The sequence below is a fragment of the Epinephelus fuscoguttatus genome, linkage group LG21 (genome assembly GCF_011397635.1).
Source record: "Epinephelus fuscoguttatus linkage group LG21, E.fuscoguttatus.final_Chr_v1".
In the NCBI taxonomy this organism is placed as follows: domain Eukaryota; kingdom Metazoa; phylum Chordata; class Actinopteri; order Perciformes; family Serranidae; genus Epinephelus; species Epinephelus fuscoguttatus.
In genome coordinates, this window is record NC_064772.1 from 29,051,464 (window position 1) to 29,076,297 (window position 24,834).

At 42.2% G+C, this 24,834-nt stretch overlaps 1 protein-coding gene across 12 annotated transcripts in view; it reads right to left on the reverse strand.

Moving 5' to 3' along the window:
- ntng1a (netrin g1a) overlaps positions 1 to 24,834 on the reverse strand; it is a 140,600-nt gene that overhangs the window by 108,688 nt on the left and 7,078 nt on the right. For all 12 annotated transcript variants that reach the window (XM_049565274.1, XM_049565284.1, XM_049565281.1 and 9 more), the window contains exon 2: positions 19,266 to 19,942. In XM_049565274.1, coding sequence (XP_049421231.1) covers positions 19,266 to 19,514 — 249 coding nt within the window. In that variant the 5' untranslated portion in view covers positions 19,515 to 19,942. The remainder of the gene's footprint in view (positions 1 to 19,265; positions 19,943 to 24,834) is intronic.

Below are 24,834 nucleotides of genomic sequence, written 5' to 3' on the forward strand. Positions count from 1 at the left end.
ATAAAACTCTTTCTCCTATAGTGAGTGTGGCAGGTAGAAGAACTGGCTGAAGTGGGCAGATTTCACATCCTGCATGAGTCCAAAATATCTAACTAGACTGACAGAAAAAAGATAGATCACAGGTATAGAAGCTAAAGCAGAAAGGCAGTGTGGCAAAGTTATGGATAGTGTTCAAGGACCATTGTGTGAATGTGTCAATGTGAAGTGTTTTTAGCATAGCAGGAATTTCACAGCCAAACCGTCATTGTCCCTCTGTCTGGCCTCAATGCCGCTCTGAAAATCGTATGCCCATCGGACACTGTGGCCTTGCTCTCTGCCCTCCCCTTTCAAGTCCACCCTGTCAACAGGGTGTTAGTTCATGTACTTGAGTGGTCAGTCAGGCAGGTCATAGTCACGCTGATCACCAGACTGCACTCTGGCACAAACTGGACTTTGTAAATTGGGAGCGATGTTGGAACATACTGTTTTGTTATTCAGAGCACCACACTCTCACAGTGACAGAGCGCAGTCTTGGCACTCTGTTTGAGGAGCTGGAGCAGCAGAGCGCCAGGCACGGTGAATGTAAATCGTAGCCATTCATTTATTCATAGATACAGAACACTCCAGTTCTTCCAACAACAGATCTCTCATTTCAGCATGGAGCCTCAGAGCTCTTGTTCTGAAGTTTCGGACGAGCCGATGCATACCGAGCATGTGCAGCTCTCAACAGAGATGAGAAGGTAGCAAGATGGCTCACTCTTTTGATGAAAATTGTGTTTCTATTTCTCTGACAGTGTTCATTAAAATGGTATTTAAAGCTTTTAGAAATAGTTTCATCTATTGAACTTATGGCCTTGATGCCCTGGCATGTGGCCGTTGTGCCCTCAAAAAATTGCTCAGTCCAAGCCAAGTGGCCTTGCAGCTAAAATTACAAATTCCAGGCCTGGTTTTTAATAATGCCTTCAAGTGCGATCCCTTGAGATTTCTGTGTCATGATACTCCTCTGAGTGCCTGTGCTTTTAAATTCCTAAGAAAAATCAAATCAAAGCAAATAAAGTGTTTATTTAGATGTTGTTGATCTTCCATGGATGAAAAAAAACTAGACTAAAGCCCTGAACAGTAAAAACACCAGTTTTATTCACCATAGAGGCTAAAAGTCTCGCCATCAGTCAGGCAGCTGAGAGGTAGTGGCAGGGCTGAAATGGCTCCAACCTCAACTGCACACCAGAGGGAGTATTCAGAGGAGGGGGGGGGAGTACATTAGGGGAGCTAATTAGGATTATTAGCAGGACGTATTTTATTCAGCTGGGACTCAAACAAATTGCTCAGTCGCTGTAGTGCAAAATTGAAAATGAGTGTAGAATTACTGACGGCCAGAGTGCACATGCAGGTGTTTTAAAAGCCGGTATGTGTTGTGAGAAGCAGTGTTGCTACACGGCTGACCTCGGTGTGATTCACTAACACCAGTGATGTCTTCTGTGATTAAAAAAAAAGGTTTTATGAAATCTAATCAGCGGCTCAATCAAAATATTCAAAGATCCTGTATAATTAACACAGCTTAGGTCTGAAATCATAGACGCTTTTCACAACAGACATTCTGGCTTGTAAAAGCAGGAAAAACATGGCTGTGAATAATAACATCAATGATTCCATTAAATGTCCCAGTTAGCCATGTCAGTGAATAAGCAGTTATAATACCAGAGCCCAGAACTGGCTCACCTAAATGGAATGCAGCCAGCATTGGTATTAATTTACCTGTGCAGCCTCTAAAATTATTATTTTCACTTCCCCCCCCCCCCCAATGTTTGTGTCTTATTTGTCAATATATTTTTTTAAAGGACTGGTTCTGACACTTTAGAAAATACATCTTTGGAGTGCTGCAGGGTCGATGTTTGTTTGTAGGCTAGCCCAGAGGTTAGCGTCACTCTGGTTCCCTTTGATTTTGGTTTACTGCAGAAAATAAGCTCTGTGGTGAACAAAAGTTTATGACATTTACACATTTTGTTGGGCAAGACGGTCTTCACAAATGTTCACCACTTTAATGTTTTTTAAAGCATAAATGCAATCGGCAAAAGTAAAACGCTAACAAACTACACCATAGTCACATGACAACATCACCACCACAACAAGGCTTATTCTGTAGCCTCATTTGGCCATTTGTTGGCAATCGCTAAAACATGCAAAGCTTCAAAATTCACGAGTGGGTATTAACTGATGTATTTCATGTCATAGAACAAGATGTGAAAGTCTCTTAAGCTTGTGTGAACCACAGACCTTATTTAAGGCATATAACCAAAAACCTATTCAGAAAACCCTTTGACTTCGAGATGAGGGAAACAGAAGTGATACAATGCTACCTCATTTCTGGGTTTTAGGACACATTCCTGCAGCACTCGATTCACTTTCTTGCTTCAAGTTAGATAAGAAGAGCGACACCAATATGAAGCCAGTTTAGCTTAGCATAAAGACCGGAGTCTAGTTTTTTTAATTTTCACAATTTTTGTATGGATTAAATAAACTACTTATGACAAGTTAATCACTGGGCTTTGGGGGTGCTCGTAGGTTAATTTTTGTCATCTTTGGCCAGTGCCAGGCTGTTTCCTGTCTTTATGCTGAGCTAAGCTAACAAGCTGCTGGTAGTAGCCTCGTATTTGCTGTACAGACATGATGGTGGTATCATGCTGCCTTAAAATGGGGTCGTGTTTACTGTGTTTACCAGAAGAGTCCACATGGACGCCCTCCTCTTTGTGGTATTCACAACATGTTAAGTGTAAATTTTGTGAAAGCTTCGAATTCACAAGTCATGACATGTTTGTTGATGGTTTAAGAAAAGGCGGAGGCCAATGGAAGTTCAGTCTTTGGTGAATGGGGAGTTAGAATATTCTAATTTTAGTTGTACGGAAGTTCGTCTTCATAATTTTATGACATGTCTGAGGAAATCATTGATATTCCCAATTGCCTTGTCTTTTCCATATTTCAGTGTGTCTTCTAATTTCTGGCAATACATTACCTGCTTGCTAGCTTGCTAAGCTGTCGGCCTCTGTGGCCTCTGGACACTGTTGCCTAGCAGTTGTGTTCTCACGACGTAACCATTTAAATGCAAAGCATATCACACAGTTGCATGGTTGTAACCACAGGCTCATGAGTTCCATGTGAGGCAGTGTTAATTTTCTCATCTGATTCACAGAAAGAAAGCGAAGAAGGGTGTTTCCCACAGGGTCTACATTACTGCATATAAATCATATGCTGTGATCCTTTAGCTGAGACACATTGTCTTAACTAGCATAAAGTGAAAAACACTGATGGAGGTAAACGTGGATACATCACCACACACAGCATGAAGTTAAGCCCTGTTTCCACCAAACACTTTCGGTATGGTACCTTTGGAACCAAATGTAACCCTTTAGACATGGTACCTAGACCCTAGGTCCAGACTGCTTGGTGGAAACAGGGCTTTAGTGCTGGCATACAGTTCCATGTAAAGTGACAGAGGAAAAATGATTTAAAAAACTCTGGTCTGATTGGTGAGATTAGATGACATCACACCCTAAAAGGGCAGGTCAGATAAATCTATCATCCATATGAAATCGGGTATTCATATATGTAATCCACAACTGATATGTCTTTCTCTCGTATTCTCTAAAGCAGTAAGGGTGATGGCAAAATAGCAAGCCAGCTAATAATACATGTAGAAGAAAGCCCTTGATGAGATCCAAGGGAATTCAGGCGAGGAGGGGATAGCAGCCTCATATCAAACACCAACGCTCCCTGCCACAGCGTCTGCAGCTTGGCGTATCGCCCTCATGTTTACGGTGGGGGAATAGTCTGAAGCCATGCTGAATGTCGTTGAAAGAGAGCCTTCAACGTGACAACAATGCATGTCCCAGAGTAACAGCTAATGCCTGGCACCTCGAACTAAATCATTTCATTTAGAGCCTCTGATGTGCAGACAGAGGGGATGTAAAATGCATTTTCACGCCAAGCCTCTCAATCGCTCGCTGTCCTTGCAAACATAATGAACAGATTACCGTTTGCACCCTTGTCACATGATACCTCTGTGACAAGTGCCTGGCACCTTGTGGGAGATGTTTTCACTGCATGTCCTCTCATTCCAGACCGGGGAAAAAAAACTGGTTTAGCAGCCACAGGAAATAAAACAACTTGCTAATTAGGGGAGCAATGGATTGAGGCAGACAGTATTGCCTGAGTGGATGGCTTGGGAGATGGAGAGGTTGAAATGCCAAGTGTCTATATCCCAGCACCCTTAGGCCAAAGTCCTGCAGACACTGCAAGTCTCCACCCAATTTACCAATTACTCTCTCTGTCCTGACTGGGGTTAATAAAATGCTAACCATCTCAATAACCATGACAGCACTTTGCTAACTATCTCCCCTCTAGTTAAATTCAGCTTCTCTTGTCCTTTTCTCTCCCATAGAAAGAGACTGTAACTCCTGCCTTGGCTTAATCAGGAGGATTGCTTATTAAGGAAAAGCTCTCGGGTACTTCCTAAATTGGGGAGAGGACAGTCTCGCCAGTGCGATAACTGCAGATTTATGTCAGAATTAGGTGTAAATAGCTGCACCGGTTCTTCCCCTTCTTTAATTAAGCAAGCACATTTTCCAGGCCTTCGTCTTGTGCGCTGACCGCTCCGGTTCCCTCTGCTGAGCAGATGTTAGCTTACAAAGCAACTCAGCCATGTGTAGGACAGTGCACAGAGGGGCAATTTCACTGCTCTCCCAAAAGTTCAAATGGCTAAAAACCTCAGTGACAGTTCTTATATTGCTGTTTTTCACTGTGTGGCTTTCACAGGAGAGCTTCTAGCAGACTGTCACTTTATTTTACATGTTTTGTAGCCTGCTGTCTTTTTGAGCGGGTAATCCAGCCTGTTTGCAACTATCAATGAGTAGTCATCCAAAATGATACATGGCAGCAAATGTCAAATTACTTCTCAGTGTCAGATCAAGCGGAGCGCATGGGAAAATGAAAATGTTTTATGGGAGTGTAATATCACTTTAAAAGACTGCCGACTCTGTACTTTGAAGACAATTCCATCTGCGGCCTCTCATCTCCCTGAGTTCTATTTTTGATGCTCCGAAAAGGTGCACATCCCAACAAACTTTACACTCTTAGCTGCTGCTGTGCTCATATCTGCCAGGGCGAAAAAAATACCTGAGATGAGCAGCGGAAAAATGCTCTTATGCAGTTCATGAGGGGGTACTCAGCGTTCAGATTCAGCATTCAATTTCCATCACTGATAGCACTGCTATTGATTCAGAGTTTGCCCTATGCTCGGTGTGGGCCAGACACAACAGATCTTAGGGTTTGGGAGCTGTCAGTCAAGGTAATCCAGGAGTCTTTTTCGAAAGCCTGTCAGGGTGAAGCGTACAGCCTCACATTTCCCTCAAACAAGGAGGACGACAGAATGGGCCTAAAAGCTGCCTGAGAAGAGACGACGGCTCCTCAGAGGAAACAGCGAGACCAAACAGGCAAGAAAAACATTAAACTTCTGTGAAAGTGGCTCCCACTTCATTTGGCTTTATTTATCTGATTTAAATAAGCACTAATTAATGCTTTGGGCCAACAACAAATATAGCATTTCGCATCAGGTCATACCAGGTTTTCTCTACCTCTGTTTGCAAACTGTCTAGTTTTGACATTAAGAAATTGTGCAATCAATCTCAAAGGTTGTGTTGATTCTGCGGCTGAGGGTGTGACACCTCCTACTGTTTCCCGTCCTTCTCATGCAGATTGGTGACAAATTTGCCGCAGTGGAAAGGAACTAAGTACATTTGCTCAAGTACCGTACTTAAAGGAATACTTCACCCATAAAATGACCATTGGTTTATCAATTAGTTACGCCATGCTAACTTGAATTCCAGAAAAAAGAATTTGTTTTTCTTGCATGCTTCCATGGAAAACAAACTGATTCACTGACTGATTGATTGGGGACCATGTTTTACAACAGAAAAACTATATCAAAACCGCCATAGACAAACCCAACGTCACATTTATCCATTGGTATGCTCAGCACTTCCCAAAAACCTGCTTTTTATTTACTAAAAAACCCTTAGTATTGGAGCCTGGCTACGAGTATAATCCAAGAAATTACACCATGGCTGTTTGAGTCCAGATAGATCATCCAGACAATAATTAACAGACATTAATCTATAGGCGTTTGAATGATCTATTATTTTTTGCCCATGTAAGAATGGTCGTCTTTGATGTGGATGTGATTACAGGTGCTTTATGAATGGGTTGTATGGGAGAGTGGGGCATGTAGTGACGAATAAAGGAAAGTGGAAAGGTTGTTACAGGATGGCTAGGCTTAGGGTAGATTAACTGATACATGTTTATACTAATTGATTCAACATGTGGATCCAGTATCAGTGTTGATAGTGAGATATAAAGGTTACATGATGTACAGTTGGTCGATGGAGCACTGAACCCTCATCTGCACTATTCTGATTGTGCAAGATTGTGGATCTTTGGGGCCTAGTCCTATACCGATTTATTCTTGCATTGTTTCTACAAGTTAGAACTTTTTCTTTTCCTTTTTCCAAGAGAAAAAAACGACCATGAGTTGGGTGAGATGTGGTAAACAGTTATTCTGATACAGTTTTGTTCTCGGTAAAAGTGGACCCCAAACGATCAATAAATCAACATGTTTGCAGTTTTTTGTGGAGGCATGCCAGAAAAACAAAGCTTTCTTGACATATTCAAGGTGATACACGTCTAACTGACATACAAATGGTCAGTTTGAGGGTAAAGTTTTCCTTTTAGTACAATTTTGAGGAATTTGTACTTTGAGTATAACCTTTTGTAAGATACTCTACTAAATCTCAGAGGCAAAAACTGTATTTTTACTGCACTACATTCAGTTACAGTTACAGGTTACTTTTTACATTAAGTATGTTTACAGAAAACTTTAAATTATACCTTTAATAACTACCCAACAGTGAATAAACTGGTTAAAATCGCAAACTTCTGCAAGCTACAACAATAAAATGCTACGTACAAATTAGAAATAATCTGAAAATATTATATATAATACAAGGGACTGTATTATCAATCCTAAGGGATTAATAAAGTATATATTCTTCTTTTACTTTTAATAATTTAAGTACAATTTGTTGCTAATACTTCTGTACTTTTACTTAGGTAGAATTTTGGATGCAGGACTTCTAACTTTCAACAGAGTATTTGTACAGTTTGATATTGCTGCGTTTGCCTCAGTAAAAGTTCTGACTACTTCCTTCACCACTGCCAATACGTCTGAAATACAAAAGCTAAAGTTTTTCCACTTCCAGTCAGGATGACATAGATATGTCACAAAACTGATCCCAAGACATGTGACCTATATGTTTCTCACCTGAGACGACTATCATAACACTGGTAAAATGGCAGCACTGCAGTTTGACTGAATCCAGAGGTTTTAAGAAAGCAAAGTAAGCAGAATTTAAAGGCAACAACTGGCATGTTATTTTGAATATTCTTGTTTTTGTCTCCACATCATAGCGGTTCACATTAGCACAGCATATACAGTAGGTTACATCCTAAAATAGATGTGAACAGTCATCTGAAACAGTAAGGCGTGAGCTGCAGTTCAGAATTCATGAAAGCCGGTGGTGTGGATGTAGATGCAGACACAAATAGAAACAGACAGAGGCGCGCACACACACACACACACACACACACACACACACACACACACACACACACGCACACCACATACAGCAGTCAGTCTGAAAAATAAAACGGTTTTTATTGTGCTGATAAGGGACGGGAGGCCCTTTTGCTTTGAAATGCTGAGTAGAGGAGGGAGAGCGTCTGCCACGGCTGTGGGAGCATCTGACCCCCACCACAGTGGATAAAAATGAGAGCTGGGATCACTGGGATTGCTCCATTCACAACACTCCCACTTATCTACCGCAATTAACATTAAAAGCCCCCCCAACACAAATAAATGAAAACATGAGTTTCCTCTAAATATGAATGCCACCGTATGCCACGCTCTGGGCTCTGTGAGCTTGTCTGTATTGGCCTGCGTCTGTGTGTGTGCTTGCCATTTGTTATCCGTGTCCCAGAGAGGGAAGAGGCTATTGTGAAAATCAGTGTTCAAGCAAGTGAGCTCTGAGGGGAAATCCACCCGAGAGGTTCAAAGAGCAATTAAAAGTCAACGGATCTCTCCAGCAGCCGAGAGCTGTATCTCCACCTATTCTCAAAGCCTCATGCACAGGGGTGGACGGAGTACAGGGGGGATGATGGAGGGGGTTCCAGACCATAATTTTCCATGAGTGATGAACTGTGAAATGCAACAAAAGCCCCTATTACTGCAAGAGGGATTTGAAGCCCACAGAGCAATAGAAGAGAAAAGGGGTAAAAATGCCTTCGTCAAATAAAAAAACATGAGAGAAAGGGAAAAAAAAATGTCTGTGTTAAAGAATTCAAAGTGTGAAGGCCCATATGCTCGGTGCATATTATGCACGGGTCTTCAAATCCAGTGAGTGCAGTAAGCATTTAACAGTGAGACAATGCGATATTTCTGGGTGACTTGTAGTCAATAGCGAGAGCCTTTAAGATATGCAGAGGCTAAATCTGAGCTATGAGAGATCATTCCTCCCTTGACTTATATTCAATACTAATTTTCTGGGAATTCATCATGTCAGTATCTGGAAACCAAAGCTGAATGAAAGTGAAATATAATGTTTTTGTTTCCCAAAATGAAACATTAGCCCTTCTCCTATTGATGTCATTCTCATATGTGCAAGACATTTTTTTCCAAGTGGCGCTGTCACAGTCTAACATACAGTTTTACATCTAAATACAGGAGATTTTTCCATTCCTCAGCCTCTCCAAGCTTTCCTCCTCACACTTTATGGCAAAGGAGGAAATGTTTTGCTCCAAACTTTGGAGAGAGAAAAAAAAAAGGAGTCAACAGAAAACCCTGTGGGAAGCTGGAGTCAAGGAGGCCCCCCGTTATCTTGTTATGGCAGCGTAAATGGTGAGGCAACACTGAACGCCTTGATGGAGCCCAGATAGACGAGTCACACTCTCACACAACACAACATCACAGCAACACCTGATGTTGTCTGCATACCAACTTTTCAACAACTTCACTTTTGCAAACTTTTCTGCCTGGAAGTAAACATTTCCCCCCATCTGCACTTTTTTAAACAATACTTTACTTCCATTCACACCATAAAATATCACACGATAACGATATGAAAATGGTGGTGGTCGTGTAAATGCTGCTGCTGATGACAGTGATGATACTAGCACAGAAAATAGAGAGCAAGGCGAGTAAAAAGCAATACTCACTGCAGTAATGCACCTTAAATTGACCATTATCTAAACCTCACCCTGCTTAATGAAGTAGACACAAAAAAACAAAACCCTCCTGGAACGCGCCCAACATCAAAAACTGATGAAATATAATAGAAGAAAATGTAATGGATGTCTCCTCACTCTGTCTCACTGAGACCGGACTACGCAAGGCTGGGCCACAACATGCCCGTAACAGGAAATGTGGGTTTTTCTGCCAACACCTGTTTAATGGACTTCTCTTGAGCCTGGCCTGGGCCGGCTGACAAGTCTGTGTTTGTGTTGGCGCCTGAAGACCTGGAGGAACGAGCGGTTGGGAGGAAATAAGAAAATGATAAAAATTCAGACAGCGCCCAACGCTCATGCAAAGTTTATGGCGCAGGATGGGTCGGAGAGAATATGATGAGATCCTCCCGTGACCGCGGTGTGTATAACCTTCACATCGGGCAGGGAGATACAGTCTGACAGTTCTGTGCTGTGTTAGACAATATTCAACCTATTCTCACTGTACTGGTCGTGTTTCAGCTCAATGTATCAAGTTTCAAATGAGAGCTTGTTTTGGGTTCAGATTAGGGGAACAGCAGGGGGGCCATACGCCTAAAAAGCAGGCTGATTACTAAACGAGTGACTACAACTGGGGCCTGGAGCAGATTCATCTAGAGAGTGTTTGACAACTAAAAATGTGTTATTCATATTTCAGCTATAAGTTAAGAGATTTAGCATGAATGCATCATTTAATATAACTACACTGCACAACATTTAATTGTTATTATCCGTAATATCTTTTATTGGAATTCTGAAGAGATTCCACACAGACACAGCGCCCTAATTACTGTGAGCAGCATAAGCTTTCCAGATGGTTTCCTATAATAATATTTTGTTTGATGACCTGTAGTAATTTGTTTGTAGGTCTATTGATGTGTTGTAGCCAGGAGGGTTGGACCACTTTCAGACAGCCTCTCCAGCGTGGCAAAATATAGTTCAAATGCTGATATCAACCAACAGCAGCACTTTTGTCATGAGTGATGACTCTGTGGTGTCCGAGGATTAAAAAGTAGCTCACATTTCTTAACTGCGCTGTTTTCACACTGTCATATTAGTCGCTGACCAACAACATATGATGCTCAAGTTGTGATTTACAATGCTTTGAGGGCTTTATGAAAATATTTTGCACAAAAGTGTAATTAAGTCTAACTGTAACCTGTGGTTTTATTGGTTAAATCACAAATGCACTCCATATATGAATAGATAAAAAAAACATTGCATAAAAAATGATTGTGAATCTTGCATAGCAATCATGATGCAACAGCCTCTTACAAAATTTAATTAACTTTATAAATTCCTCCCTGAATTCTGTCCAACTATGCCAACACATTCCTACACTCGACTCGTCAAATATCAGTGTACGTCAAAATATGAAAGGCTGGATAGTCCTCCACCATCGGTTTTGGAAGTTCAGGGAAGGCATATCATACGTGAATTGTGTCTTTTCAAAATAAACTTCAATTTTCACAGGAAATGTACATTTCCACTGGTTAAAATCATACAGTCTTAAATTACCTTAGAGCCTATAATATAATATACAACATTAAGTATATTGAAATAAATATAAATATTGACAATGTTAATGAACAGTTTGTGTTGGGTGAGTATTTCAGTTTTACCAGCTATAAATCAAGTTGTTTTAATAGTCAGATTAAAGACTAAAGGCATAACACCTATCAAAGATTAAAACTGTTTTTCATTTGCTAATGTTTATACAGGTATGGTCGAATAATAATATATGAGTGCTATCTATTTTTAGGGTAATTTGGGAGCCCCTGTTCCTGTAGCATGATATACATTGTTGCCTCAGTGGTAATGTGACTGCAGCTTTAGTCTTGTTGAAATACTACAGTGAATTTTATGGCTCCTCAGATGACGAAAAGTGCTCTCCCCATAAAGGAGAGTGTTATCCGTCAACTACAACAATGAAATACAGCGGAGCGCAGTGTGTGCTACCTCAACTTCAAATTGAAATTGTTTGTTGAGCGTTGATTAGACTAATTAAATCACATAAAACAGACAGAATTCCCTTGAGCGCAGATTAAAATCATGTGTGAACAATTCAGTCGAGTCTCAAACGCTGCCTGTTGGTGAATTATGCAGAAATAACAACTGGAGCCTTGTTTTGCACTCCAGATAGCCATCACTAATCAAGCAAAGAACAATGACTTATGCTACGAGAAGTGGTGAATTACACACGTTTTTTCCTTTAGCATATTTTGGTCCATACCCTGTTCCTCCATCACAAATTTTAGTAAACCTTTGATTTGGTTTGGTCTGGCAAACATTAAGAAGACACATAAAATGACATAATCCTCTGATGTTAAACAGTTCTATTGAATGAGTAATTAGTTTTTCAATGCTGGTTAATTGCTACTACATCCCTGAATCTGACCTTTTTTTAAGCCAATCAGCAGGTCTGAACCGCCACCTCTGTGCTTGTTTTTACGATCTCGCCTTCTCACAGGAAAAAAAAAAAAACAAAATAAATGAGTTTATGAGACAGAATGTCACAGACAAGACTGTAGCCCTGCGAAAAAGCCACCGTCTCTGTTCCTCTCACTCTCGCCCTCCTCTAACCCTTGCACTGACTGTTACAATATGAAATGAGACACACTGCTGCTGTCAGCGCACTCGTTTCTCAAGGAAATGTCAGCGAGGAGCCTGTCGAGAGGCGGCACAGTTTGTGAGTGTGGGGTGGGCGGGTACATGGGAGTTCAAACGTTTTGTCTGTCTAAAACCTCTAATCAGGATCAGCTCAGGAAAAGGTCAGATTTGTATATCGCAATGTAAATCCATGGGAGGCGCGCCTCACTTGTATCTATTGGCAAACACATCTAGAAAAGCCCCTGTATGGTGTTTGGATGGGTTCACGGAGATTATGCTGGTCATGGATCAGCAATTATGAACATGTTGTGGGTCCACATCACCACAGTGAGTGTCACTTGTCTGCTTTGTGAAAACACAAAACATATTTCAGCATGCAAACCTTTACGAGCTCCAGTCCTCCACTCATTGTTAGGTCCCTCCCTTGTTTTCATCACACTTTACCATCAGATATAGGGGTGTAAGAAAATATCAATACACTTGAGTATTGCCATATGGTCTTGATATGGTATTGATTCACAAACACACTGTGTCAATTTTTAGTTAGTAGTTTCCATGCAAAGATGCATGACACCCAGATGATACGACTGGGAGTTGAATTACTCCGCATGTGTACAGTCAATCAGACCCAAACTGGCCGAAGCGCTCTGCGGAGGCTCCACTTCTCCCGCGCTGGGCTTTGACCAGAAAGTCAAAAGCATGAAACGTATAACAGAAGAAGAAGCCGGTAACAACATGGCGAAACCTCCACCTAGAGCTGTGCATTTTTTGATGGATGAGATGTAAAGTTGTCCACCATGGTACAAGTTTTCCGCTAGCTAACTATAGCTAACTTGTTTGTTGATTGTTTGGTCTGTGACGTAATAGGTGACCATAAAAAGGTCCACAACTAACAAGCTGACAGGGGGTATATCGCCACCTGTCGTAACAGAATCGGACATACCTTGGTCAATAAATGGATTCCCCTCCTGTGCTTGTATACTGGGACAAAGACAGGAGTCCAGTTAAATGGCCCAGTCGAGCCATAACTGTGGCCCAACGTAACTGTGCATGCAAAGGTAGGGACTGTTAGCATCTTAGTCTGATTTCAACTGGAACGTACCATCTGCTCAGGTAAGCACAGGCAGCATTTTAAGACTGGTAACAGTCAACAGTCTTGTGTTATAAAGCTAAAACTACACCACTTCAACAAGTCTGTGTTCTGTTTGTCAGCACTAATAAATTAACTGTTTCACTGGTAAAACACAGGGCTGAAATTATCACTGTAACACACAAAAAAACTTGATAATGTTGGAGCTAGACCGATGGAATCTGCCATCAAAAAAACCCAACATTGTTAAACTCTCTGTGCTGATCTTTAATAAATATTTCTACTGTATTTCATGAAGCTCACAGGTTCACTGCACCGTACATCAACCGTACATACTACACTGGACAGCATTTTCTGCATTAGCAAATGGTACAGAGCAAATTGTGTACATATACAAAAAAAAAAAAACATTTCCAGCATCATTTTATGGAAGATAAGGTCAAACTCACAGATTTAAACATTTACACACAGAGCTGCAGTATAAAAAAAGCCTCATCTGCATTGCTGATGGTTAAAAAGGGCCAAAAGTCCACTTCTAAAAGCTAAAATCAGTGCATCATATTACTCGGCTAAGCAGAATTATTAGTGAGCCACCTTCTCTTATCATGGCACAGCTTTAATGACCTTTCATCAGGGCTAAAATGAGAAAAAAAAATGCCAAATGCTGCACTACCTTTTTAATAATCTCCTTCATTTCCTCATTTAGATTTGATTGGCTATGAAATGCACCGGCCTGCCGGGACTCAGGTTTCAGCATTCATCAGCATTTCCTGGTTGTAAATTGATGGCACAAATAGAGACATGCAGTCCTTTCACGGGAATGCATAAGGACACACACACACACACACACACACACACACACACACACACACAAGTATGGTTAGTATGAATTATGAAGTTACACCTAGAAAGGAGCTTCTTCTATGTTTAATGCCACGTGCATCAGAGATGAACCAACACACGCAGGGTTACACTGGTTGATAAGTTGCGTGTTGGCATGTTGGATGATCTGAGTGGATGTTACTACTGTTTAAACCTCTGCAGCAGAATAAATGAAACTGATAACTCCCTGGAGAGTTGTTCTATATATGGTGCGATAGCTCGGGCTGTCTACATGTAGCAAGTACAGTTACATACATTGCAAGTTTAGGGATTTTGAGAACACAAAGCAATCAGAGGTGTCAATAGACTCTTTTATGACATCATTTTAGGGCTGTCGTCTTAAAATGCCGTCTTGTTGTGTTACTGGGAGCAAGAATAGAAGGACACATGGATCAAAACTAAAATATTATCGCATATTAGCCATCACTGCAAGTCAACAAAAACAAAGACAGCTCTGGTTACATGCAATAAGACCAAAGGACTGGACAGAGGCCAACATCAAAAATGCTCACATGTGCAGCGCACACTTCATATCAGGTTAGGAAAAAGTATTTCCTGTTGTAGGGATGAATAACGTTATGTGTATGAAGGGTTATCATGTCCATCTCATCAGAAACTGGGGAGGGATTAAAAGGAATATTGGATTTCTCTGGAAGGCTAACTTTGTAGCACATTAGCTAACGTTAGCTTTGATGGCAAAACAAACGGGAGGAAACTGTTCAAGTGTGGTCCTCCTTTGTAAGATTGGCTTCCTGTGACATCATCCATCCACTGAGTGAGAGCATACGGGTCGGCTAGTCTGGTCCCGTTGGTCAGTGTTTACTTATTCAAGTAATACTGACCGGAGAGTGAGTGACCTGACATGGTGCGTTCATAAATTCAGTCTGATGCTCTCCTGCTGGCCAAAGAAACGGAGCGTTATATTCCTACACAAATTAATGAATGTTTAGTTAATCACACATTCACTCCGCTCGGAGTGCTGAGAGTACGCTCTGCCACATTAGGAATGCGGTACTCTAGATAACCGAACGGCACATTCAGACAGTCATGCACCGTATTCAGTGAGACTCGTATCATCTCCAGCAGTTGTCGAATAAAAGCCAACAGAACTCGCTAGCTAGCATTAGCTAATGTCTGTGGAGAATTGTGGAGAAAAATGTCATACTAACCCTAACCCTCTATTAGTCTTTTTTTGGACAAGTTGGACAACTTGAATCAGCTTCTCCTGCAATAGTACATAATTTTTGTGTGAAGTCAAAGCCGCTCTCCTGAATCCTGCTCAAAGTCAATCATCAGCTGGTCGAGGCTCTGCGACCTGTCCAGGCTTTTAAAGGCCAGCTTGAGTCGAACTGGAGGGGACAGTGAAATCTCATATGATGGCAGATTTGTGTGCCAGAGTTCAGTGAATGCCAGCTTATTGCTATTGAAAAGGTCACCAGGCTAGAAGCAGAATAAAAAGCCTTTACTGGGGAGAGTGGTGTGTGTGTGTGTATGAGCGTACGTACGTGTGTGTGTGTGTTTGAGTGGGATGAAGGCCGCAACCTGAGGTAACCATGCTCATATACGCGCCACGCCCTCGAGCTGCTGCATCTCTCTCTGTCTCTCACTCTCTCCTCTCGTCAGACTTTGGTGTCTCTTACCTTGAGCACTCCAGGAAGCAGACGCAAGGCTTTAAAATACACCCGCCTCTACGAGAGCAGAATCAATTACCAGAGAGATGAAATTCTCCGATAACGCGGCCTAATGATAATTGCCCTGAATCTGCAATGATCTGACTTACGATACAAACCACTATTGGCATTGCAGCAGCGTATTGGCAGCCAGAGTAGCTGGAATATCAATGATAATTGTTCTGATGTTGATTTGGGGCCACGTTACTGCCCGGGGTAAACATAAACCAATTGCAGAGAATTGGGCTCTATGGCAAGTGGCAGGGGTCATATTTCACTGATGTTTGTGTGATTTGTGATGAGTACAGTAGAGCAGAGAGAGGAAATGGTTATGTGGGAGCTAACCGCTGCCTGTTTTAATTGAAGCACTCCTATCACATTGACTGCCGGAGACACGAGGGCGACAGCGCGGCGCAAACTCCCACTAATTCAATAAGCGATCATCAGACTGTTAAAAGGCTGGCAATAATAACAATAAACTCAGTTTCAACTGTGCGTCCAGAAATAGAACGGCTCCACTGACGCATCAGGCACGGATGACCGCTGTTCATCCAGTGGCTGCACAGCAAACACCAGACACACTTCAGGTTCAAATGTGGATCAATCAGAGGTCACAGGGCCGCCCAGAGGGAGAACGGAGGGTGACCCCATTTTGACGATGACCTCCCAGATATGGCTTCCCACCCCCTCAACCTTGTTCGCCTTCAACCAACCTTGGCCGATCATGGGAGTCAGCATTTTTCAAAAGTGCCTGAGAGATGTCGGGCTGAATAATGTGTCCTATGAATAAAACACATTAGCTACAAAACATGTTGAATTATTCACATTTCAGAGCCTCCATCCCGCCCCACGCAGGAGATATTAGTTCTTCAGTCACCGTATGCTTTGCACATAGTCCTCTGAGTCTCTGTCTCCCCCATGTTCGCTCTGTCTCGCTTCTCTCTTGATCATTCTCTCACTGTCTTTGTCATCTGTGTTTTGTTAATCCCTCTCTGTTCCTCTGTGTCTCCTCTCAGCTGACTCTCTGCTGATGGCGACTGTCTATTTATACTCCTCAAGTTACTACTTTTCCTGGAACATCTCGCTATTTATCCAAAGAGCTCTTGAAGCTGTTGAGGAGTGCATTTGTTCTGAGAGAATCTTTGATGACTTGGTAACACACGACGGCCCAAAATGGATTCATCATTTAGCGTTAATCTGAGGAGACCAGCTGTGAGTTTCAAAGTGAAAAGGACCCGGAATAAGGAGGAGGGCGGTTTGCTAATTAAATACTTGACCTAATATGCATCTTTTGCTCATTTTATTTTCAGCTCCGCCAGGAATTTGTGATTTTCATGATTGCAATGTAATTTGCAGAATCAACAGCTCCGCATGAACTTAAAAGGGTAAAGCAATCAACCAATCACTGCTTTATGTTGTGCTGTTTCAATATGAAATCCCTCAATAAAATATCTCTTTTAAGTCCTCACAATTAAACTACAGTGCAACAATGTGGAACCCTTCCTCAACAAGTCAATCGTGTCACATTTGTTCAGCGATTCAACAATGTTTACTCTCTATTTTTGTGAAATTAAACAGAAAAAAACTAATTGGTTCATTATTTCAGAAAGCCTCTTCAAAGTGTTTTGGTCACAAAATAAGTTTACACAAAACACAAACAGAACATTTGCTAATTGGTGCAATTCTTGTCATGCAGAAAAGGCTATTTGGATTCCTTCTCTTTGATTCATGCAGTACAATAAGAAAGTATTACATTATATTTCTCGTCTGCTTGGGAACAACACTAAGAGGCTCTGTCAGGCTGTACTTGGGCACAGTGGTGCCTTGAGCTAAATGCTAACACCAGCCTGCTAACATGCTCACAGTGACAATGCTAGCATGCAGGTATAATGTTCACCATATTAGTTTGGTGTGTTAGCATGCTAACATTTCCAAATTAGCACTAAAAACAAAGAAATGCTGAGGCTGATGGGAATGTCATTAATTCTACAGATATTTGGTCATAAACCAAGGTATTGGCCGGATGAAATTTTTGCCTGAGTCAGTAGGATTCACCCTCTGGGAACCGTGAATGCCTGCATAGAACTTGGTGACAATCCATCCAGCAGTTGGAAAGATGGTCTTTTCATAAAACTGGGCTGTCTGTACAGTAGAAATACTTGTATTGGTCTAAGTGTTAGCACCACATGGCCAGAGAAAACAGAGGAAAAGGGCTGTAACATTGACATATGCTCAAGAGGTAGAAAACCTACAACTACCAGAATGTACTGCGCCACAACGGACCAATAAACACTTCCGCTGGTGGGTGACATAACGCAATCTTGTCTATTTTGACACAGGAAACAATATGGCAGCCCACTGGTAGCAAACGATCTCAAATTAACGTTAAACGGTGAGCTAAAATATGTTTAAGAAAACATTTTAGGTGAGAAATCGGCAACAAAGTAAGAGGATCTTAATTCATAATTGACCATTACTGCTTTGTTTGATCATTAGATCTCAGTTTTTTCAGCCTAAGTTTTTACAATACAGGAAACAGTACAGCGTCCACTTCCTGTTGGCAAATTCTCATATTACAGCCAAACAGTGCACTAAAATTTATTTCTGAAGACATTTTAGAGGAGAAATAAGCAATACAGTAACAAAATATTGGTTTATAGTCCATCAGCACTGCCTAGTTTTACAGTTTGATCTGACTTTGGTCTGAGTTTGAGCGACAGAGGGGGAGGAGTGGCTGTCTTTCTTGATCCACAGCAGCCCAAGAGCCAGCAAAAATCCACCAAATGACACAGTACGAAAACTGGCATTGTAACAATACAAAGCTGGTTGAAAAATCAGTGAAGTAGCCTTTAAGTCCAGACCAAAGACGTGGACTGACGGACCAACCGACAGACACACTGATGCTGCCATCCATACAGCCATGTTGGTAGCATGGCTAAACTTCGCAGGGACACTGACAACCACTGTGGCTGAAGAGAAATAAGAGCTGACCAATAATGAATGCTGAAACTAAATTGGACACTATCTGTGAGTGAAACAATCAAAGCAATGGGCACTTACAGCATCACACTGGCAAAACTGTTCTTAAACGTAAGAAAAACAAAAACCTTGTGTACTGGCATTTAAAATAGTGCTCCACTTAAGCTCTCATACGTGCTGTTGTATTTTTAGTCCAGATGTGCACTTTTTCACCCTGAGTTTGTTTGAATTTTTAGGCCACCCACTCATCTGACTCTGCTAAAAGACACACACTGACGCAACAGAGAAGCTGACATCACAACAAATGAAGGAACTGTGTTTTTATGATAGTCTGAGGTGCATGGTGAGCAAGATGGGTGTGTGTGTGTGTGTGTGTTTTCATTGGTAAACTCACATTATACAGTGTTTCCTGCAAGTAAGCAGCGTCAACAGCACATTAGACAGTGTTTGCAGTGCACACCGAGGAGCAGCTTTCTAAACAGCAGAACATGACGTCAATGGGCACAAACCTCTTTTTCCTTGAGCCCCGGCAACATATCTGAGTCACACAGGCTTTGGAAGTGTCTGTCACGGCTGTGGGGTCAGAACAAGCCGAGTAGATACACGATACACACACACACAGATAAGAGAGCTGCCTTGGTATTGTGTGTGTACAGTTTTTAAAGGGAAGATTTGGGGTTTCATGTACTCACCAGGGCACAGTATGTCTCCGGAGGGTCTCCACAGGTGATGTTGGGGGGATCCAGAGTAACTTTCAGGTACTGGGTCATGTCTGCTGCCTCAGGCTGGCACGCCATGTAGTCCCAGGTTAAGCCTTCGTCTGAGTAAACCTGGGACTTACACACATCGTAGTGGCCCCACGCTGCAGGGTAGTGCTGCATGGCCGCCTGGCAAACCCCAGTCCACAGCGCCTGCAGCGTCAACGCAAAATGGAAACGCATGACTGGTCCTCTCTGGGCTCCCTCTCGAGGAGCTGTATCTCCTTCTGAAGGTGTGCTAACAAGGGATCCCTCTTCTGCTTCCACTTACTACAACTCACTCAGCTGGAGTGAGGAGGCATGCCAAACTCCCCTCAGGTGGAGCGAGGGTCAGTTTAGAAGTGTCTTGTTGTTTTTCTTAACTATTTCTGTCTTTCTCAGGGTTCTGGCGTGGCGGATAACTGCGAGGGATGGTGAGGTTACCAGCCCATTGAGAAGATAAGAGGAGAGGACTGAGGGAGGAAGGAGGATGGTAGAGGAGAAGGAGGAGGAAGAGGGGGGAAGGCGAGAAGGAGATAGCCCTCTGACACGCTGATAGGAAGATGAGTGACAGGTCTCCTCAGCTCGCCTGGCTGTCAATCATGGTCCTCTTCCTGCGTGGCGATCTGGTGCTGCGGAGAAACGGGAAACAGAAGAAGGGGAGGGTGAGTTTACCGCCCTTCTGGGAGTAGAATTTGACAGTGAGAGAACATTAGCTGGCGCAGTGGCACGGGCGAAAGGTGTGTGTGTGCGAATAGAAAGTTGGATGGGTGCTAGATAGGGGTGCCATGTTGGTGTTTGTTGTCCATCAAAACACAGAAAATCAGTAAGCGAGGCCATCAGGGTAAATTGGATCCTGCTGCTTTCACACCAAAGCCTCATCTCACTCAGCGGCATCAAGCCTACAGTGTTACATACAGCTCCCCCCCACAATTCCCTCACACACTCCACAAAGCCCACACTGCATGAGTTGGACTGATAAAGAGTGGACATCGAGATCAAAAGAAATGTCATGTTTTATGCAATCACTGTCAAACAATGGAAATAACCGAAGTGTGCAACAAATAATATACTCCAGTTAGCGCTTGACTATATAAAAATAATAGCTGTAACTACCACAACGTCACCCATTGGTTTCGACTGTTGCCATCTTGTTTTTTTTTAGCTGTATACATAACTTTAAGGCTTAATAAAAGTGAAACAGGTGAGATATATAAAAGTTCACCCCCATACAGTTGTCATAAATGTTGAAATTAGCAAAAGAGGCTAGAACAGTTTTGTACCTGGCTGTGAACATGTTTGCATTTTAACATGGGTGTCTATGGGGATTAACAGTCTTCTGGAGCCAGCCTCAAGTGGCCATTCAAAGAACTGCAGTTGTTGACACTTTGTGTTTGCTTCATTTTTCAGCCCTGGAGGCTACTGATTAACTTTAACCTGCAGTAAAAGACCAGTGTGTACGACTTAGGGGGCTCTACTGGTAGAAATGAAATGTTGTATTCATAATTATGTCTTCCTTAGTTTATGGGGGAGCCATTCTGTGTGGAGTTTGCATGTTCTCCCCATGTCAGCGTGGTTTTCCTCCAGGTACTCCAGCTTCCTCCCACAGTCCAAAGACATGCAGGTTAATTGGTGACTCTAAATTGCCCGTAGGTGTGAATGTGAGTGTGAATGGTTGTCTGTCTCTATGTGTCAGCCCTGTGATAGTCTGGCGACCTGTCTAGGATGTACCCTGCCTCTCGCCCAGTGTCAGCTGGGATAAAATGAATGAACAGTTTATAATTACCTGAATCTAAGAATCGTTGTGTTTTCATTAGCTAAGAATGAGCCCTTCATATCTACATCATGGATGTATAAAGAGAGCTGGATATAGTGTTGGCCCTGTTCATTCCTATGAAAGTTGCTCAGTGGTGCATAAAGCCAAAAAAATCTTTATTTCCGTGATATGAGATTACCAGAATCTCCCACATCGTGGGGCCTACGGAACAAACACCCTAGAGATTCTACCAGCTGAGTGGCTAACTACCAGTTTAGCCCTCCGCTAACTTGAATGAGGATAAAATGATTTAATTGTGAGGCTCCTCTAGACTTTTGAAATGTTATCTCACTGAATGGAGCAAATCTCGACAGTGAAACAGGTCATTTCGTGGAGGTATCAACTGATTTACAGACGACTCTTTTACAAGGTAAGTCTATGGGGAAAAGAGCTCAGCACTGATCTTGAAGGCTTGTTCTACATAGGAGCACGTCCTCTTCCATATTACCATGTCAAACTGCCACGTTTCCATAGTAGCCCACAAGGGACAAACCAAACACTGGTTCTATAAAGGGCCTTTCATGTTTTTAAGTTACCTGATGGCCACCGTAGGTTCTCTGCACGCTTGGAAGAAAAGGGGTGAGGGAAGGGGTATTCAGCTGGTTGCAATTTGCGAGCTCGCCTCTAGATGCCCCTAAATCCTACACACTGGTCCTTTAATGGATTGTTTGGCCACTTTGGCGCAGTGCAGTAATCTGGAGACATGTCACTGATGTAACTTGTTAGCCAACAGTTGCCTATTTGCACATCCAGCATATACAAAGCAACACTGTCATTCATTTGAAGTCGTGTTTCTGTCCAGAGAGCAGAGTTTTCACCGAGCAAAGAGTGAAAACTCTGCTCCAGTGACTTCATCGCTATGAGAAACACCTTTCACACTATCCATCTCATCTCACATCATCAGCATCATCTGCTCCACAGTTAATACAAGAATACTGATTATAGCAGCTTTCATTTACTCTTTAGTGACCAAGTGAAAACATCGACACCACACTTTCACTCTAACAGGATAAACTCTTACTTGATACAGTCCCACTTTGCCACTTAGGATAAAAACAGTCATATGTTAACATAAATATCTTGTGACTGGTGCTGCTTCCAAGTTGCCTCTCTTAAGTGGTGGAGCTGCCCGTAGCAGGAGCCACTGCACTATATCACATACAGTGATTTACTTCCCAGGCTACATAGCTCCCATTTATATCTGCCAGCCATTGTGAGCTGTGGCCTCACTTTTCCTTTTGTCTAAAGTTTTCTATGTTAACATAGCCGGCTTGCAAACATACACCCTCCTTTCTGTGTATTCCCTCCTACTGCTCCTTTCAGTGTCTACATTGTGAAAGCATGATCAGAAATAGCCTATTGTGTTAGAAACGTTCGTCCTTTTTTTCCATTTTGTTTTTGAATTGACCTTAAAAAGTCTTTTAAATAGGCTGTCTGCAGCCTGTGTGTTCAGTGAAGTCTCTCTAGCCAGAGACGCAGCAGTAGGCCAGTTGGCTGGGCCCGTGGATACAGGTATGTGGTGTGTTTCCCGCCTTCAAACAGCAGCTTAACGGCAGGTGATGGATGGAGACCAAAGTCAATGGTCGTAGACAGGAGGGACAGACTGGTAGACATTTTAGTGCTGCTTAATCAGTCAGAGTGTGTGTGTGTGTGTGTGTGTGTGTGTGTGTGTGTGTGTGTGTGTGTGTGTGTGTGTGCTGACCAATACACCCTCCAGTCCTATGTGATCAATTAGCATCTACAGAGTAGATAGGGTGTTTGTTTATTGAAAAATAATGTTATTAAAACACACATTACTAATCAATTATAATTTTCATTTACGACTAGATCAGATTAAATTAGACACTGGGTCTCAGCTGCATTTACTAAAAAAACAAAATGTATCAGCAGAAAAGAAGAGACAAAATTGGATTATATTAACGCAGCACAAACAAATGAATGCTTGTAGAGATTTCAGTGTGAACAAAATGTGCAAAGATAGCACGATTAGTTGAGCACAAGCTGTGGCAGAAGGTGGCATGTATGCAGTGACAGTGTGAGCGGGAGAAAGACATTAAGTTAAAAATAATGTACTGTACTGTCTATACAGGACAGTATAGGAGCTGCGTTCTACCTGAAGACGTGTTGAAACACACCTTCCACATGATTCACTTGATTACTGAGGCATTGATAAGATGTATGAGCATGGAAATGACACGTACAGAAAAAGGGACGCTTCTGAGAAACAACAATATGAGAAGATGTTGACAATAGCGTGACTTAATGGTAATATTTGCATTTGATGTGTTGTACCAAAGTATAGCAGGCTTAGAGCTGCATCTGTGTCGGATGTTTTCATCATGCCATTCGGAGCCATTTCAATCTGATGGAATACAGATCATCATTTTGAGGAACTGCCAAGGTCAGGGGCAAAGGCTCAGTCGCATACAAATGTGTCATATACAAAGCAGAAAGTGCGCACAAAGGGAAAAAAAAACATTCTTTAATGTTAGTGGAGACAAGATGGTGTTGGCGGAAAAACTTGGTAAAGGTGAGGCGTTCAAGAACAAGGCAGGATAGGGGGGATAATAGTCTCTAAAAGTGGAAGCAGACTAAAAAAATCTTGCAAATTGCCTTACATCCATTTTATTGCAAAATAGTGATCCATCACATCAATAGAAATAAGCGCTATCCACCCAATATGGCTGGAAACTGGGATTCAATTTTGCACAAGGTGATCAGGGAAGACGATGTAAAATCTGTGTGAAAAAAAAAATACAAGAGCAGGTATAGCAAGTCAGAGGACGGAGGAATGAGGTAAAAGTTAAAGGGGGAAATATGAAGCACCTTGAATGTAAAATGTAAGAATGTCAATGGGGGAGATGTCAGCAGGTGAGGAAGCAGCCAATTATCCAGAGGAACTCTTGGCACTGAGCTCCCTGTTCCCATTAAGAGACATAATATTACCGTGTTAAGGAGGAGACTAAAGAGATGGCCGAAAAGTGTCTGCATGTGTGTGTGAAGGTGTGTGTGTACGCTTCACGTGCAACCTCAGGATAAAGAGAGGTTCAAGACGTAGGTAATGAGACAACAAGCGGTGGCGAGGCTTCGATAACAAGCAATAGAGATCACAAAAGCGGGGGTCATTATCACTCTGCCGTCCTGGACGCTGCGGCCCCTTCCTCTCATTACTCCCTGCTTATAACCCGCCGTCGCCCCAAGGAGAAGAGGTGAGGGGGAGAAAAAGGAGAGCAGATGGAAGGAAGTGTGGCTGTGCATTTTAAGTGAGGAAAAAAGGTTTATTTTAGGGCAGGTCACTTCCTCCAACCATCGATCAAGGTCCGAGGACATCAGAGGAGCCGCGCTCGCAGGAAGTCTGAAATTCTTCCCTGTACAGGAATAAATATGCTGCACTGTAGGCACAGAGCGATGAACACTTACAGTAACAGTGGGAGGCTGTGAGGGAGGGTGACTGCCAGACTAACCATTTTTGTGTTATAATTTTGATACGTGGAAAAACTCACACATGAGAAATTGTAATATAAAATATTTAAATATAAAAAAATCAGAGCTTAAATTTGAAATAGCCTCTTTTGGGAGATATTTACAACCGGAAAGTTGTTTAAACCGAAATGTTCTTCACGTGTGCATAATGGTGTTAAACCATTAAAGCAAAACAACTTTGAAGATCCCCTCCAGACATGTTAAAAACAAATTAAAAATACTCTG